General features: G+C 45.4%; 2 protein-coding genes and 1 pseudogene across 2 annotated transcripts in view; 1 reads left to right on the top strand and 2 right to left on the bottom strand.

Annotated features, from left to right (window-relative positions):
- LOC150064757 (uncharacterized) overlaps positions 1–18,256 on the bottom strand; it is a 39,977-nt gene that overhangs the window by 20,831 nt on the left and 890 nt on the right. The gene's annotated exons all lie outside the window — the stretch shown is intronic.
- Positions 10,254–11,651, top strand: LOC150064759 (syncytin-1-like). The gene is given in 2 exon segments (XM_090329045.1): positions 10,254–11,457; positions 11,460–11,651. Coding segments are annotated over 2 exon segments (1,350 nt in total). The 5' UTR covers positions 10,254–10,299.
- LOC150064758 (uncharacterized) lies at positions 12,623–16,497 on the bottom strand (annotated as a pseudogene).

Genomic DNA, 18,256 nt, shown 5'->3' with positions numbered 1-18,256 from the left:
GAGTGGACATCCCTGTCTAGTTCCTGATTTTAAGGTGAATGGTTCCAGTCTTTCACCATTTAGTATAATACTGGCTGTAGGTTTTTCATATATGGCTTTCACTATTTTGAGAAATGTACCTCTTATTCCTATTTTTTATAGTGCTTTCAACATGAATGGATGTTGTATTTTGTCAAATGCCTTCTCCGCGTCCAGAGAAATTATCATATGATTCTTATGTTTAGCTCTATTGATATGATGTATTACATTGATTGATTTGCGAATGTTAAACCAGCCTTGCATTTGTGGGATGAAGCCCACTTGATCATAGTGTATGATTTTTTAAATTTGTTTCTGGATTCTGTTGGCTCATATTTTATTGAGGAGTTTTGCATCTGTGTTCATTAGAGAGATAGGTCTGTAGTTTTCTTTTTTTGTTGGGTCTTTCCCTGGTTTGGGGATGAGAGTAATATTAGCTTCATAAAATGAGTTTGGTATTGCTCCTTCTGTTTCTATTTTTCGGGAGAGTTTCAAGAGTATAGGTGTTATTTCATCTTTAAACATCTTGTAGAATTCCGCAGTGAATCCCTTGGGACCTGGGTTTTTTTTTTGGTTGGCATTTCCCTGATTGCTTCCACAATTTCGTTGTAAGAAATTGGTCTCTTCATTTGTTTACCTCATTGTTGTTCAGCATGGGTAGCCTATATTTATTTAAGAAATCATCCATTTCTATTAGATTTTCTTGTTTCTTTGAATATAGGCCCTGGTAGTACCTATTTATTATGGACTGGATTTCTTGGGAATCAGTTGTGATTGTTCCGTAGGGTCTCTAATTTTGTTTATTTATGTCTCCCCTTTCCTTTTTTTGATTATTCTTGCCAAGGGTCTATTTTGTTGACTCTTTCAAAGAACCAACTTTTTGATTTATCAATTTTGTGTATAGTAGATCTTATTTCAATCTCTGAAATTTCTGATTTTATTTTTGTTATTTCTGTCCTTCTAGCTGTTTTAGAATTAACTTTTTCTTGCTCCTCTAGGTGTTTCAGTTTTTTTAAAGGTTCTTTACGTGCTCTTCTTCTGTCTTTTTTATATGTGCTCTTAGTGCGATAAATTTGTCTCTTAGAACTGCCTTTCCTGTGTCCCATAAGTTCCTTTGTGATGTTTCTTGATTGTCATTACATTCAAGGAAGTGTTTAATTTCATTTCTGATCTGATCTGTTACCTAGGAGTTATTCAGAAGTGTGTTGTTCAGTTTCCATGTGATTGAATGTTTTTTTGACTTTGACTGCATTGTTCAGAATTAGTCTGACTCCACTGTGGTCTGATAGAATGCATAGGATTATATCAGACAGCTTGTATCTGCTTAAGTTTTCTGTATGAACTATTATATGATCTATTTTGGAGTGTGTTCCATGTGCTGCTGAGAAAAAAGTAAAAAGTTTAGCCATTGGGTGGAAGACTCTGTGTATATCTGTTAAGCCCAGCTGGGCTATGGTGTCATTTAAGTCTATGGTGTCTTTGCTTAACTTTTGTTGAGTTGACCTGTCATTTGTTGAGAGTGGTGTATTGAGGTCTCCCACATGATTGTGTTTGAGTCTATCTTGTTCTGTAATTCTAAAAGAGTTTGTTTGACAACTTTGGGTGCTCCCGTGTTGGGGGAGTAGATGTTTATAACTGTAATATTATGGGTGTGGGTTTTACCATTTACTAATATATAATGGCCGTCTCTATCTTTATGTACTGATTTTACTGAGAAGTTAATTTTGTTGGAGATGAAGATTGCTACTCCTGCTTTTTTGCATGGTGCATTGGAGTGGAAAATTCATTTCCTTCCTTTCACTTGGAATTTGTTTCTGTCTTTGGCACTGAGGTGGGTCTCTTGGAGGCAACATATGGATGGGTGGTGTTTCTTAATCCATTCTGCTGCTCTGTGTCTTTTGATTGGATTTTTCAGCCCGTTCACATTTAGGGAGATTATGGAGAAATGGTCACTGTCCATTGTCGTTATTTATTTTTACTTCTAGGTTTCTTTCTCTCTTTTTTTCCCCTTTTGTGTTCAGTGAATTATAAATGTTTGCTTCTTGATGTTCTACAATTTGTTCTCGTTTAATTAGTATTCTTTGTAATGCTGGTTTAGTGTGCACGTATTCACAAAGCTTCTCTTTGGAGTGAAATATTCTTATTTCTCCCTCAAATGTAAATGCTAGTTTTGCTGGATATAAGTCTGGGTTGGCAGTTGTTGGTCTTCAGGACATCAATGATGTTTTTCCCAAGCTTTTCTTGCATTTAGGGTTTGCATGGAGAGATCTGCTGTAATTCAAATGTTCTTCCCATTATAATATAGCTCCTTCTTTGTTTTTGCAGCGTTTAAGATCAATTCCTTGGTATTCGGGTCTAGTGTGATATGTCTAGGTGAGTTCCTTCTAGGATCTTGCCTGTTTGGGGTCCTGAAACCTTCAATAATGTGAGTGTTTTCCCTTTTGAAGTTGGGGAAGTTCTCTGCTATGATTTTGGTGTATAAAGGTTGCATACCTTTGTCCTGAAATTCGGCCCCCTCCTCAATCCCTATTATACGAAGATTATACTTCTTTGCTGCAACTGCCAGTTCCTGGAGCTCTGTCTGGTAGATTCTGACTGAGTTTTCCACGGTGGCGATTCTCTGTTCCAGCTCTTGTGTTTTATCTTCCGTTTCTGATGTTCTATTCTCCATCTCTGTCAATCTGCTGCTTAATGCCTCAATTTTTGCTTGAAGTGTGGACACTGAGCTGATCATGTCTGCTCTGAGGGTATTAATGTTTTCTTCCATTTCTCTTTTGAATTCGAGGAGCTCTTTCGAGATTTCCTGCTTATGTTCCTGGAATTGTTTTTGGAGTTCTGTTTTAATCTCTTTAGTCACGTTCACAATCATCTCCTTGAATAGGGTCATGTTTCGTGTCTCTTCAGGTGTCATTTCTTGGGACCGTGACATCTCTTTCGTCCCTTCGCTCTTGTTACCTTTTGGGCTTTGCATGGGACTTTGATTATTTATGTATGTCATGATTCTTCTTTGAGCTCTCCTCGGCATCGAGAACTGTTGTTGTAGTTCGCTCTGTGGTCAGTAGGTATCGGTCTTTACTTGTATTGGGACCGGTGGTTCTGGGAATATGTGGTTCTCGGCCAAATTGATTCCTCTGCTGACTAGGTCAGAGTTTACAGTTTTTGCAGGTGTTCTGGCCTGTTCCCAGAGGCTATGTGCTGCTGCACGACTAGCTCTCAGCCCGACCAGTGTCCTCATCGTGGGCTGTGGGATGGATCTGCGAATTTCAGTCTCAGCGTGCTGGGCGGATGGTTGGTTTTCCTGTGCTGCTTCTAGGGGTGGGCCTCCGGCCAAGGGTCTAGGGTTTGGGAGTTTCCAGGGGCTCTCAGCAGGACCAGCAGGTGTCCACTCTGTTCCCAGGGGTGGGGCACAGCTGAGGACTTGGGCTGCAAGAGCGGAGCCGTACTTTTCTGATTCTCAGAAGGCGAGCGTGGCTGTTGGTCGGCCCTTCAGTTCCCTGCTGCTTTGTCAGAGAGTCTGTGACCGTGGGGGGCCCCTCGGTGCTGTCTTGCTCAAGATTCCCAGCTGGAGGATGCTGGCTCAAGATTTGAGGGGGACAGATGCTGGCTCCTATTTTCCTGCACACCCCACCCGCTGTTGTAAGGCAGGATCTCAGCGCCCCCCACTCTCCAGACCCAGTGGCCTGGGAGAGGAACCTGGTGGGTGGGTGGGAGCTGGGAAACCTCCACCTCCCTTGATGGGGTGCTGGGTCTTGGAGTAGCCCGCCTGTCACTCTTCAGTCAGAGGCCTGGGAGAGGAACCTGGTGGGTGGGTGGGGGCTGGGACAACTCTGCCTCTCTTGGTGGGGTGCTGGGTCTTACCGCTGCCCATCTGTCAGTCGCCAGTCAATGGCCTGGGGAGGGGGCTGTTGAGGGAAGGGACAGAATTCTAAATTCCTTGCCCCCCTGCTCCTGCCGGTCTTTCTCGGGCGGGGTGGAGGAGTCTGAGTTAAGTTCTATTGATTGGCACCAGCTCTGCTTTCCCGATGGGTTTGGGGACCCGCTTTGCTACTCACGCCTCTGTGTTCATCTGTGGGTGCTGCACGGTGTTGGAGAATCCTTCACTCCCCTCGGATCTCCGACGCTACCTGTGGTCCGCGTCTGGGGTCCAATGCTTGCTGTTCTGGCTCCACATCTGTGTTCCACTGCTACTGAGGCTCGCTGGCACAGTCCTATGCTGGTTTCTGCAGTGGTCGGGGCTGCCCGGCCCAGCACCCTCTGCCACTGCTTTTCACGGCTTGGAGCCGGCGGCGAGGGGTGAGGGAGGGGTCCTCGCATTCCGAGTTCTTTGAGAAAGTTGGATGTGAGGTTTATCTGGATTTCTTTTCCGGTTTGAGTCCTTCTCCATTGCTTCTTGAGTTTGTTGTTGTGGATTTCTTAACGTAATTGACTCGTGGGACTCCCTGGTTCTCTCTTTTTGTGAGAGAGAGCTAGGCAGCGTCCCTATTGTCTCGGCGCCATCTTCTGCTCCTCCTATTAGAGAGGTTTTTGAGAGAAGGCATGTTCAACCTGAGGCTTCACAGGCCATAAAAAACGGAGAAAACTTTTGCAAAAGCATCGCATCGTCGCAGTCGTATACCCCTGATATTAAAACTACTCCTGATATTAAACCAGTAACTGCCACTGCCTGTTCCCCATCCCCGTCCTTCAGTTTCTATCCCCATGCCCGTGGTGGAAAGCCCTACTCCTCATAAAAAATTCCTTTACCCCGTTTTAACAGCTCCCCCTGAGGAACTTCCCCCTGAGAACCAAGCCTCCCTAGAGGAGGCTGCTGCTGCCTATGAGGGAGACCAAGAAGGCGGTTACAACCCCCCTCCTTACGCCTCTGGGCCTCCATTTTTCGGTCCCGTCAGTGCTGATTTGACCCCGCCCTCTCAAAATTTCCTCGACACCACTCAGCGAGCAATAAAACAGTTGACAGAGGCAACAAAAAACCTTTCTACCCTTTTTTATGGCAAGAAAGGAACAGGCTAACTTATTGCGGGCCTTGCATCAGCTTGATTTAGACATCTCCTCCCAGTTAAAAGTTAGGCCCTTAAAGAATCCACACAAATCTCATGTAAAACAGCAGGCCCCTCCCTTACTTGCCTTTCCTGTCACCCGGTCTCAAGATAAACTACCCCAGGGTGGCAACAGCCAAAACGAGGAACCAGGAACCCCGGAGCAGGTGGAGAGGAGTCAGGGAACCACTCCTCACAAGGAGATCAAATAGGACATTCTGATAGTCAGAGTGAGGGGGAGTCAGAAGAAGAGGGAGGGAGAGGCCCCCGAGTAACCATCAAGGCTCAGAATTATTACCGGCCTTCTAAATTTAAACAAATTAAAGAACTGAGGAGCGCTGTTTCCTCCTACGGGCCGACTGCCGGTTTTCCTGTGTCTCTGTTGGAAACCTTACGCTCACAATATCTCACAATGAATGATTGGGAAACCCTAGCAAAAGTACTTCTCAGCCGAGGTCAATATCTTTCCTGGAAAGCTGACTATACAGAAAGATGTCGAGAACAAGAAAGGAGCAATGTCCTTAAGCCAGGAACGGCCAAATGGACACTCAAGAAATTATTAGGACAGGCTCCCTATAATACTAATGAGCTGCAAACCAGGTTTTCCCCTGGGTTGTTGGCACAGATCCAGCTCGCTGCATTTCAAGCCTGGAAAGCAATACCTTCTCCCAGCTCTATTTTTTCCTCCATTGCTGAAATTCGTCAGGGACCACAAGAGCCCTATAATGAATTTGTGGGGAGGCTTACTGAAGCCGCTGAACGTATTTCTGGTAGGGATGAAACTGAGAGTGATTTTATTAAACACCTGGCTTTTGAAAACACCAATGCTGCCTGCCAAGCCGCGTTAAGGCCTTATCAGCCCAATAAGACTCTCTCTGATTATATAAAAATCTGCTCAGATGTAGACCCCATTTCCCGCAATATTGGCCTGGCTTTCGGAGCAGCACTCAAAGAGTTACACCTGGAAAAAACGCGTTAGTGCTTTAACTGCTGTCAGGCCGGACATTTTGCTCGGGAATGCCCCCAGCCCAAAACTACTAATTCAGCCCCAGGAAATTCCCCACGGCAAGGACAAATCCCACCCTTTTGTCCAAAAAGGGCAGTCATTGGGTTTCCGAGTGCCACTCCAAGACAGATATTCAAGGAAACCCTTTAACTCCTGGGCCGGTGGGAAACTACAGGAGGAGCCAGCCTCAGGGCCCCAGTCAACAAACTTCTGGGGCAGTCAGATTTGTTTCCCCACAACAGGTGGCCCCTGCAGTGTCTCATCCCTCATGCGGGCCACCCCCAGGAGCGCAGGACTTGACCTCTGTTCCTCCACCCATATAATATTAACTCCTGAGGCGGGAACCCAACTCCTATCCACCGGAGTGTTTGGGCCCCTGCCGCCAAATGTATTTGGCCTTATTTTAGGAAGAGGCAGCTCAGTTATTCAGGGACTTAATATTTCACCTGGCGTAATTGATAATGATTACACAGGGGAAATAAAAATCATGGCCTCTGCACAGGACAGCCCTGTCTCCATTTATCCGGGACAGAGAATCGCTCAATTGGCTTTATTACCCCTAAATACCAATAACCCCAGCTTCTCAAAGTCTAGAGAATCCTCTAATTTCGGCTCCTCCAATGCCTATTGGGTCCAGGCCATTACCCCTTCTAGACCCCTATTACATTTAAAATTAGAAGGAAAATTATTTGAGGGACTTTTGGATACAGGAGTTGATGCCACCATTATTTCTCAAATCAATGGACACTCACTTGGCCACTTACCTCTTCTCTAACACATTTAAAAGGAATCGGCCAGTCCTCCAACCCTCTCCAGAGTTCAAAAAGTTTAACATGGGAGGATCAAGAAGGAAATAAAGGCACAGTCCAACCCTATGTAGTTCCAAATACCCCAGTTAACTTATGGGGGAGGGATATTCTCTCTCAAATGAAGCTTTGTATGTGCGGGCCAAATGAGATTGTAACACAGCAAATGCTTCGTCAAGGAATTCTCCCCAGCCAAGGGCTCGGAAAAGAAAAGTAGGGCCTCCCCTTCCCTCTTGAGATCCCACCCAAATTAGATCGCACTGGCCTAGGATTTAAAATTTTTCAATAATGGCCAATGACATTTCTGTACTCCACACAGACAAGATCACTTGGAAACAGACGGAACTTGTGTGGATTGATCAATGGCCCCTTACTACTGAAAAGCTGGCGGCAGCCACAGAGCTAGTGCAGGAGCAATTAGCTGCTGGCAGAATTGAACCTACCACTTCTCCTTAGAATACACCCATTTTTATTATTAAAAAGAAATCAGGAAAATGGCAACTTCTTCAGGATTTGAGACAAGTCAATAAAGCCATGGTCCCTATGGGAGCCTTGCAGCCTGGCCTCCTCTGACCAGCCGCCATCCCTAAATAATTTCAAAAGATAGTAATAGATTTAAAGGATTGCTTCTTTACAATACCCCTTCATCCTGATGATAGGCAGCATTTTGGTTTCAGCCTACCTGTAATTAACTTAAAGGCCCTATGGCCCGATATCAATGGAAGGTATTACCACAAGAAATGGCTAACAGCCCTACCCTATGCCAAAAATTCGTAGCACAAATTATTGACCCCTTTAGAAAACTTTATCCCTCCATATATGTTATTCATTTTGTTGGTAGGATCAGAGGTTACACCCCTACTAAAAGTGTCTCAAGAAATGTCCCAAGCACATGTAAAGGCAGGATTACAAATTGCCCCTGATAAGATACAGTTAAAACCACCCTATTTGTTCTTAGGCTTTGAGTTATTCCCTCATAAATTAATATCCCAAAAGATTCAGATACGCACTTCTCATTTAAAAAACCTTAATGATTTCCAAAAGCTTTTAGGAGATATTAATTGGTTCAGGCCTTATTTAAAACTGACCACGGGTGAGTTAAAACCATTATTTGACATACTCAAAGGAAGTTCTGATCCCCTCTCCCCGCGATCCTTACCCCCCCCCTTTTTTTTACAGAGGCTCTTATTAAGGTAGAACAAGCTATCTCAACTTAGCACATTGTTTACTTGGATTATAACAAACCCTTCCAGCTTATTATTTGTGCTACCAGTCACCCCTACTGGAGTATTATGGCAAGGAGGTCCCCTTTATTGGCTTCATTTGCCAGCCTCTCCACCTAAAGTTCTAACACTTACCTATGTGGTTAGGAGACCTAATAACTATGGGATGAGAACAAAGTCACAAGCTCTTTGGCAAAGACCCTGATGAAATTATTATGCCTTATACCCCTTCACAAGTACAATGGCTAATACAAAACGATATTAATTGGGCAATTTCTTGTATTTCCTTTGCCAGTAAAATTGACAATCACTATCTTGCCAGTAAGCTTTTACAGTTTTTGCAGCATCAATCCTTTACTTTTCCTTCCCTGACAAAGAGAGTGCCATTAGCTGGTGCAGCTCTGGTGTTTACTGATGGCTCTTCCAATGGACAAGCAGCCTTTTCCATTGAGGGCAAGGTCACCTCCATAAACACATCTTATCCTTCAGCCCAATTGGTAGAGCTTTTTGCAGTTCTCCAAGTCTTTGCACAACTCCCCACCGATCTTTTAATTTGTATACAGATAGTGCCTATATTGCTCATTCTATTCCTTTACTTGAGACTGTTCCCTTTATTAATCCTAACACCAATGCTTCCCCCCTTTTCCCTCTTATTCAATCCTATATACATCAGAGACAGTACCCGTTTTATGTTGGGCACATTCGGTCCCATCCTGAGCTTCCCGGACCCCTTGTTGCGGGCAATAAATTAACTGATTTAGCCACTAAACAGGTTTTTTTATGTACAACCTAATTCTCTAGCCCAGGCCCAACAAGCTCATGCTTTACATTATTTAAATGCCCAAACCCTCCACCTTATGTTTAAAATTACCAGGGAACAAGCAAGACAAATTGTTAAGCAATGTCAAAATTGTTTTACCCTATTGCCAATACCTCATTTAGGTGTTAATCCTCGAGGATTGGTTCCTAATGAATTGTGGCAAATGGATGTTACCCATATCCCTTCCTTTGGCACTCTTAAATACCTTCATGTTACTATTGATACTTTTAGTGGATTCATTTTTGCCACACTACATACTGGCGAGGCCTCAAAAAATGTTATTGCTCATATTCTTAATTGTTTAGCTGTTATGGGAAAACCCAACATTATTAAAACTGATAATGGCCCTGGATACATTGGAAAAAATTTTCAACAATTTTGTCATCAATTACAAATAAAACACATCACTGGCATCCCCTATAACCCTCAAGGCCAGGGAATTGTTGAAAGGGCTCATCAGACAATTAAGAATACCCTTCATAAAATAAAAAATGGGCACTTATACTCCACCAAAGGATCCCCCCAAAATATTCTTCATCATGTCCTATTCGTCATTAATTTCCTTACCTTAGATACCAATGGAAAATCTGCAGCCGATCGACTGTGGCACCCTCAAACAAATAAAAATTTTGCTCAAACTATGTAGAAGGATCCATTAACATTCCAGTGGAAAGGACCAGATCCTGTCCTGATATGGGGACAAAGATCAGCATGTGTGTTCGACCATGTTGAGGTGTCAGCTCGATGGTTGCCTGAAAGGCTCCTAAAACCCATTGACAGTGTGGTACAAGATGATGATCAGCCACCAACCAGTGAGACCCCTAAAATCTTAATAATGCCTCTCCAGAGCCTGTAACGGGCCCTGAGAATATTTTCTTTTTTTTTTTTACAGGTGTCACATGGAAAATCTTGGCTGGAAAATCCTGTTCATCGCTCTGGTACTTCTCCTTATTGGTTGTCTTTGTGCTATTCTAGCCATATAGGCAGTTTGTGAATTGGCCAAGCGGGACCTCTTGGGAAATAGAACATATTTTAGTGGCCATCCCTGTGGTTTGACAAATTAAAAATGCAGCCAAAATTTGCACCTTTATGGCTTTTGGCTTCAATAATAATTAAAAATGTAGATTCAGGTTTTGGACCACCCCCCTCAAAAATGGAGCTTTATGCTGCACTTTTTGGTCCTCCCTGCGAATGCAGGGGAGGATATTGGTCTGAGGCCCCTAGTAGTTATACCCAAACAGTTGACTGCACAACTAAGGTGGCCTACCTCCGCGCAGAGAAAAATACCACATCTGTAGGATTCCACAGACCTGAGTGGATTTGTAAATATAAGCCAAAAATAGTTCCCCCTAACCCAGGCCAAGCTAGGCAAAATTGCTCAGCATCTTGTATGTATACCACAGCAGTGCACAGTTCTTGCTATACATCAGCCTCTATTTGTTTGGACAAACAAGGCCTTCAGTATTTCCAAGCCTCCTTGACAATAACCGCTTCTCCTGGAGGAACAGCCACACATGTGACCAATGGCCTTTTTGGACATACAAGACTCCATACCCAGTTACAGCTTGCCGGCTGTGAAGGTGCTGTTGGTAAACCCTCTTGCTGGCCCGTTAAGGCCCCTGTAGGCGTATCCGATGGAGGAGGGCCCACAGATGCTGTTAAATGTATTCAAGTACTAAATTCATTAAAATCCCAACTGCCTAAGCTTGTATATCATCCCCTAGCCTTGCCCAAATCTCAGGTGTTAGAATTAGATACAAATACAATGGATATCCTAAACACCACCTTTTTCCTACTCAACGGTTCTAACTCCACACTTGCTAGTAATTGTTCGCTTTGCCTGGCAGCAGGGGCGGTTATGCCTTTGGCCATTTTCGCCAATTATAATGTAAGTGCGAAGGATATGTGCTCCACTGGCCTCCCATTTAGGGTACAGCCTATGGGTAACTTTACAACTTGCTTCTCAGGAGCAATGCAAAACAATACCATGGATGTTGATGTTGGTGCTTACCCCTCTGATAGTTGGATGTTAAATAATTATCCTTCACCTACCCTGTCTCTTTGCCCCCCTAACGGCACAGTATTCGTCTGTGGAGGAAACCTGGCCTACCCCAGACTACCGTTCAATTGGACAGGTGATTGCGTTCTTGCCTTATTACTCCCTGATATAAGTATTGTGTCAGGGGACGAGCCCCTGCCCATCCCTAGTTTTGATATGATAGGAGGTAATAGACACAAACGAGCAGTTACGCTTATCTCCTTCCTTGCAACCTTAGGGATTACTGCAGCTGTAGGAACAGCAGGGTTGGGTGTGTCCTTACATCAGTACAATCAACTATCAACACAATTAATTGGGGATGTACAAGCATTATCTAATACTGTCCGAGATTTACAGGACCAGCTAGATTCCTTGGCAGAGGTAGTACTTCAGAACAGAAGAGGGTTAGATCTGTTAACTGCAGAAAAGGGAGATATCTGTTTGGCTCTACAGGAACGATGTTGCTTCTACACAAACAAGTCTGGCATTGTCCGAGACAAAATCAAAAATCAAATCTTCAGGAAGATTTGGAAAGAAGGCGAAAAGAGCTGGCTGACAATCCCCTCCAGTGGACTAATGGACTCTTACCTTATCTCTTGCCCCTGCTAGGACCTTTGCTTGCTTTATTATTAATTGTTATGATTGGACCATGTATTGTTAACAGGCTTGTTTCATTTATTAAGTGCGGGGATCGGCGCCCCTGACCAGCAGGGAAGAACGACCACCACACGAGGATTCGTCCAGTATCACGCTTTATTGAAGAGCAACTTGATTGAAGGGAGAGCTGAAGCAGAGGGGCCCCGGGCAGGGAAGTACAGTTGCTTATATAAGTTTAAAGGACACTGGGCTCTTTACCATTGGCTGCTCCGTTGCCAGGGACACTTTAAAGCTCGGGATTGGGCAGGCCCTTGACATCATTTGTGCAGACTCAGTGGAATAGAGCAAAGGCCCTGCACTCACATACCAAATAAGGAGAACAAAGAAGTTGTTTACAAGGAGCGAGGCAGGAAGCAGGCGCCATCTTGTAATGGCGGCTGCTCCGGCTCTCCACAATTAAGCAGCACGTAGATACCCTGATGGCAAAACCCATACAAGTTCATTATCATCAATTGGCTTTTGAAGACCTGGATGTACCATATGGCTCTCCTATGGAAACTGCGCCTTAGTCCCACATAGCGCACACCGTCTGGGTGAAGGCATCTGCCTAAGAGGTGCATTGCTAGTGCAAAGGGGCTAGTAAAACTAGCATGTGGGACCCCTTGAGAGATACGTGCAATAACATGGGGGTTGGTGTCGCATCATCATGAGACGCGACCCTGTGAGTATGGGACCATTTCCCTTGCTAATCCCCTCCTTCTCAAAACGACACTCGAGGCTTTAAATAAGGGACACGACTGCCAACCAACAGATCGATTCCCTCCTTCTGCCTCTAAAACGCATGAAGGATCAGTGCCTCTGTCTCCCCTCTCAGATTAATGCCTATCGTTACCAATGTTGCCATATGTGCTCACTTATAAATACAAAAAGGGGGACTTGTTGGAGACTGCCTCAGGGTCTCTTAACTTGTTGGCTAAAGACTTTTAACCTGATAGGTTTTAGGCTGCTCTATTCTCTCAGGAAAGACCACAAACACCTGGACCAAATTGCCCCCCCCCCCGACCAAATTGCCCCATGTCCTATTCTCACAGACCCATTATCTTTCTCACTTTCTCACAGACCAGTTATCTTAACGACCAAATTGCCCAAGTCCTGTTCTCACAGACTCATGCTGACAAAAAATTTTTTCACTGAGCCTAGTTCCTGCCTTAGGGCTCTATATAAGCCCCTGTTGGTTTTCAATAAACAGACCTTGATCAGAACACTGTCTTGGTCTCATTCCTTAGTGTTTGTCTGTCCCACTCATTTAGGTACAGTTCCCTCCCGGGTCTCAGTTGACAGAACCCCGCGGGCTGGGGCATGCTGTCTGACCCAATAGTGGATGGGAAGCCGTACCTGGGTAGGATTTCTTCCAGGATCTTCTTAGCCATGACATGCGAGGTCTCATGCTTCGTTGGATAGGCTTCAACCCATCCTGAAAAGGTGTCTACAAAAACTAGCAAATATTTGTATCCAAATTTTCCAGGTTTAATTTCAGTGAAATCTACTTCCCAATACATACCTGGCCTATCCCCATGGAGGCAAGCTCCTTTTGTACCCGGTTGATTGGGGGCGTTGGTGAGCTGACAGGCCTAACAATTTTTAACAATGTCCTCAATAAGTTAACTTCCTTGCCTAATTTTCACTTTGGAGTGTCAGAGCAAGTCCTGCATTCAGGTTCCCATGTGAGAAACTCGGTGGATCCTCTTAAGAATCCCCTCTACCCAGCTCTTGCGGCAAGATGAGTTTTCCCTCATCAGTTTTTGTTCCCTTCTCTGTCCGGGGGTTTGTGGGCCATGGGAATTTTCGTTATCCATTCCAAGTCGTCTTGGAAATACTGAGGCACATGAGGCAACACTCGTGGCCTTGGGTCTACCAGAGTCAATACTTCTGTTCTGGGTTGGAGGGCTGCTTCTATGGTTGCCTGGTCAGCCAGATTATTCCCTCTAGTTACCGCATCAACTCCTTTTTGATAACGGGGACAGTGCATGATGGCAATTTTTGCTGGTTCCCACAGGGCCTGGATGAGACTTAAAATCTCTTGTTTGTTTTTAATGGCCTTTCCTTCCTCTGTCAGTAGCCCCTTTTCTTGGTAGATGGCTCCATGGACATGCATGGTGGTAAAAGCATACAGGCTGTACGTATAGATATTTAGTCTCTTTCTTTTTCCCATCTGTAAGGCTTTCGTTAGTGCCACTAGTTCTTCTCTTTGTGCAGATGTTCCCTGGGGGAGTGCTTCCGCCCACACTCTCTCAGTGTCTGTGGTGACCGCCACACCCACGTACCTTTTTCAATCTTGAATGAAGCTGCTGCCATCGTGAACCAAGCATGCTCAACATGTGATAGAGGCAAGCAAGTCTGGCCTGAGGCTATGTGCTTGGGCCAGGATCTGCTCACCGTCATGCAGGGGCGCTTCCAGATCCAGATCTGGCAGTAGAGTGGCTGGGTTTAAGGCTGTAGGTACGCAAAAACTGATCTGCGCAGGGTTAAGTAACAAGGTCTGGTAATGGACCATGCGGGCATTGCTCATCCACTGGTCGGGCAGTTGTTTTAGCACTCTCTCTAGAGGGTGTGGAGTGACCACAGTCAGGTTTTGTCCCAAAGTCAATTTATCAGCATCCTTTACTAAGAGAGCTACCGCAGCTATTATTCTTAGACACGGGGGCCACCCAGTGTCGACAGGGTCTAATTTCTTTGACAAGTAGGCCACCGGCTGTTTCCAAGATCCAATTGGCTGGGTGAGCCCTCCCTTTGCCATTCCTTTATTTTCTGCCACAAATAGTGTGAACAGTTTGTTCACATCAGGCAGGGGCCTCCAGAAGGCTTCTCTTAATTGCCTCAAAGGGTTTTTGCATCTGGTCAGTACAATGAAATTCAGGAAGCTTTTTGGTGGCTTCATATAGAGGTTTGGCCATCTCAGTGAAACCAGGTATCCACAGCCAGCAAAAGCCTGCTGTTCCCAGGAACTGTCTGACTTGTCTGGCTGACTTAGGCACAGGGATTTTTAGCACTGTTTCTTTACGCTCATCCGACAGCCAAGGTTTGCCCTCTTTGAGTATGAGGCCCAGATAGGTAACTTCAGGTTTACAGATTTGTGCCTTTTTAGTGGAGGCCCTATAGCCCAGGTTGCCAAGAGTCTTTAAGAGCCTAGCCGTTTCCTTTAGACAGCTTTTTTTTTTTTGGTCTGGAGCGGCTATTAACAAGTCATCCACATATTGCAATAGACTTATTTTGGGATTTTTGGAGTGGTACTCACTTAGGTCTTCATGTAACGCCTCGTCAAAGATAGTAGGCAAGTTCTTGAATCCTTGAGGCAGCCTGGTCCAGGTTAATTGACAACTTATCCTGATTTCAGGATGGTGCCAAGTGAATGCAAAGTAGGTTTGGTTCTGTGGGGCTAAGGGCAGGCTGAAGAAGGCATCCTTTAGGTCCAACACAGTATACTACATGTGGCTCGGTGACAGGGAGCTAAGCAGGGTATACAGGTTTGGGACTGTTGGGTGGATGTCTATTACCCTTTTGTTAACTTCTCTCAAATCTTGCACTGGTCTGTAATCATAAGAATTTGGCTTTTTGACAGGCAACAGTGGGGTATTCCAGGCTGACTGGATGGGCTTCAGGACCCCCAAATTTAACAATTTTCTGATGTGGGGAGTGATCCCCTTCTTTGCTTCTAGTGACATAGGGTACTGGTGAACTTTTACTGGGTCGACCCCAGCTTTGAGTGCCACAAAGATTGGAGGATGATGTTTTGCCAGTCCCATTCCCCCAGTTTCTGCCCATGTTTGGGGAAACGCCTGTAGCCACTCATTTTCCACAGACTCAGGCTTGGGATGCTGGTATAGCCTATACTCCTCTTCTAACTTACTAGTTATCAGTATACTAACAGGCTTTCCTCTTGAATCCATCACAGAAGCCCCACTGCCTGTGAACTGCATCTGAGCTTTCATCTTTGTTTGGAGATCACGTCCAAGCAATGGATAGGGGCAGTCAGGGATGACTAAAAATGAGTGGGTTACCCAGCCCACTCCCAGGTCCACTGTTCTTCGGGTAGTCCATTTATAGGGTTTAGTGCCTGTCACACCTTGTACCCATGTTGTTTTAGTGGACACTGGCCCTCTTGGGGCTAATTACACTGAATTTTCTGCTCACGTATCTACCATAAACGTGACTGGGTTCCCCTCCACTTTCAATGTTACACTAAGGCTCAGGGAGGGGGTCTGAGCCCTGACCCCCTCAGTCACTGTCCTCAGCCAGCTCTAAGGCTGGCAACACTCTTGATCCCCCTCTCTGTTCTTTTTCCTTTTTCTTGGCTAGCTCTGGGCAATTCTTGATCCAATGCCCCTCCTCCTTGTAACAGGCACACTGATTCTTCCCCACCCTCGATTGGTATTTGGGCTTCTGCTCCTTATTTGGAGGAGAAGGCAGTCTAAAGCTTCCTGCTTGCACGGAGGTCACTATTTCCCTGAGATCCTTCTTGTGTTGTGCCTGTTGTTGCTCCAAAATTCTAGCCAAATGCTTTTCCTTAGCTCTGTCTCTCTTTTCATGCTCGATTTCACATTCTCTGTCCTTCCTTTCCTGTCTTTGTTCTTCTGTCTCTCTCTTATTGTAAACCTTCTCTGCCACTGCTAATAGATTCCTAACAGATTTTTCACCAAGTCTGTCTAGAGCCTGCAATTTTCACTTTTATGTCCGGTGCAGCCTGATTTATGTAGGCAAACATAATTATTGGAGCAGACTCCTGGGTCTCAAGATCATACGGGGTGTATTGACTGAAGGCTTCCATGGGCCACTCAAGATATGCTGCCGGACTTTCACTGTCTCCCTGTCTAACAACATAAACTTTGGCCATATTTGTAGGTCGGCAAGCCGCCGCCTTGAGACCTGCCAACAGAGCCTGGCGATAGACGAGGAGCTGCTCCCTACCTTCAGCCATATTTTAGTCCCATGCTGGTTGGGTCTCGGGAAAATAGGCAGTGATCAAGACAGGATTCGTGATGAGTGCTCTGGTGGGGCCGGGGATAAGTCTCCAGGCTGCTTCCTGGATACGATGTCTCTCCTCAGTGGTGAAAAGGACCTGCAAAAGCTGGCTACAATCATCTCAAGTGAGCTGGTGTGTGAAAAGAATAGTTTCAAGCAAGCGAATTAAATCCTGGGGTTTCTCAGAAAAGGGGGCATTTTGAGTATACCAATTGTAGAGATCACTAGTAGCAAATGGCCAGTATTGGAACTATTGTCGACCATCTGCATCCTCAGGACCTATAGGGCGAAGGGGAAGAGCAACAGAATTATGAGTAGGTGTAACTCCTCAGTGCAGGAGTTAATGAGTTGACTGGGCGGGACCCTCTGGAGTGGAGGTCACAGCTGGAATCTTTTCATTTTCCTCAAAGTCCTCCTCCTGTGCATTAGGTAGAGTCAACTGGGGTGGGGAGTACGGAGGGGGAAACATTTCCTCCTCCGTGCTTCCTCCCTGGAGGACGGGTGGGTGTAACTTCTTCTCTTCTTCCTTGGTTTCTCTTTTCTTCACCCTGTGTCTTTTGAAGGAATATTGGGGTAGGGGAAGAAGTGGGGGAGGGAGTTGGTGGTAAGAAAGGCCTAACCCAAGCCGGGGCAACCCTGTCTATGAGTTCCCTCCAGGTGATTATATAGGGAACCTGGTCCAGATGGCCCGAATGAAGGGTGTAGATTAGGTGTTGTAAAATTCTTATCTTACCTATGTCAAAGCTCCCCTCAGGTGGCCAATTAGCTCCCTCAAAGGTAGGCCATTCTGACTTGCACCAGGTGATCCACTTTTCCGTCTTAAAGGCCACACTCTGGTTCTGAACTATCTCCTTAACTTCCTTCCAGTGAGCTAGGGTCAAGTCTAGGGGACTGGATGGGACATTGCCCATGGCTATCAATCTTGTCAGTCGTTCAGTCCACAAAATAACAAGGGGTAAGACAATTCCAACAAAACAGAAAAAACAATACACACAGGCCTGATATTTAAAAGACTTACAAGATGGAGATCTCCCAAGTTGATCTGCTGAGTCCTTTGAAGGAACAGAAGGAGCAGACCCAAGATCAAGGTGGGTGAATTGAGCCTTGGTTAGGAGGCCCTCCCGGTCTGTTCTGGCCAAAAACCAAACTGACTTGTGCTCTATGAGTATCAAGACGGGGTTCCACAGGTCCCCCTTCAAGGGTGGAGGATCTGGGATGTCTCCCAGTTCCTTCAGCATTGTCGTGTAAGTGTGTCTGTTTTGATAACCCCTTCAAGAAATACGCAGAATGGCTGCCCTCAAAATGAAAGCAAAACAGACAAACAAACGACAGAACAAGACAAATCAACAGCACTGTTTTCTTACCTTCAGGGTCTGGGGCCTCGGGGGTCTCTGGGGGTATCCAGGACTATCCCCCCAACTGTAATGCCCACGCTGCAGGACCACCACCAAGAAGACCACCGAGAGCCAGACATCCAAAATGCAAAAGCAAGGCTTTATTCAGGCGGGCTGCAGCTCGGGCCCGTCCTATACACCGACACAGTGGAGCTTAGGAGGAAGCCCAGAGCTGAAATTTTACAGGGCTTATAAAGGCAAAAACCACAGAATTACAACAACCAGGTGTTTGAGCAAGATCAGATGGGGGTAGGGGCATTTCAGGGCGGTTAGAGTTAAGGGGAAGTTCCCAAGCTGGT

Source organism: Megascapheus bottae, chromosome 3, assembly GCF_031878675.1.
Source record: "Megascapheus bottae isolate mThoBot1 chromosome 3, mThoBot2.hap1, whole genome shotgun sequence".
NCBI classification, from domain to species: domain Eukaryota; kingdom Metazoa; phylum Chordata; class Mammalia; order Rodentia; family Geomyidae; genus Megascapheus; species Megascapheus bottae.
This window is presented reverse-complemented; position numbering and strand designations above follow the sequence as displayed.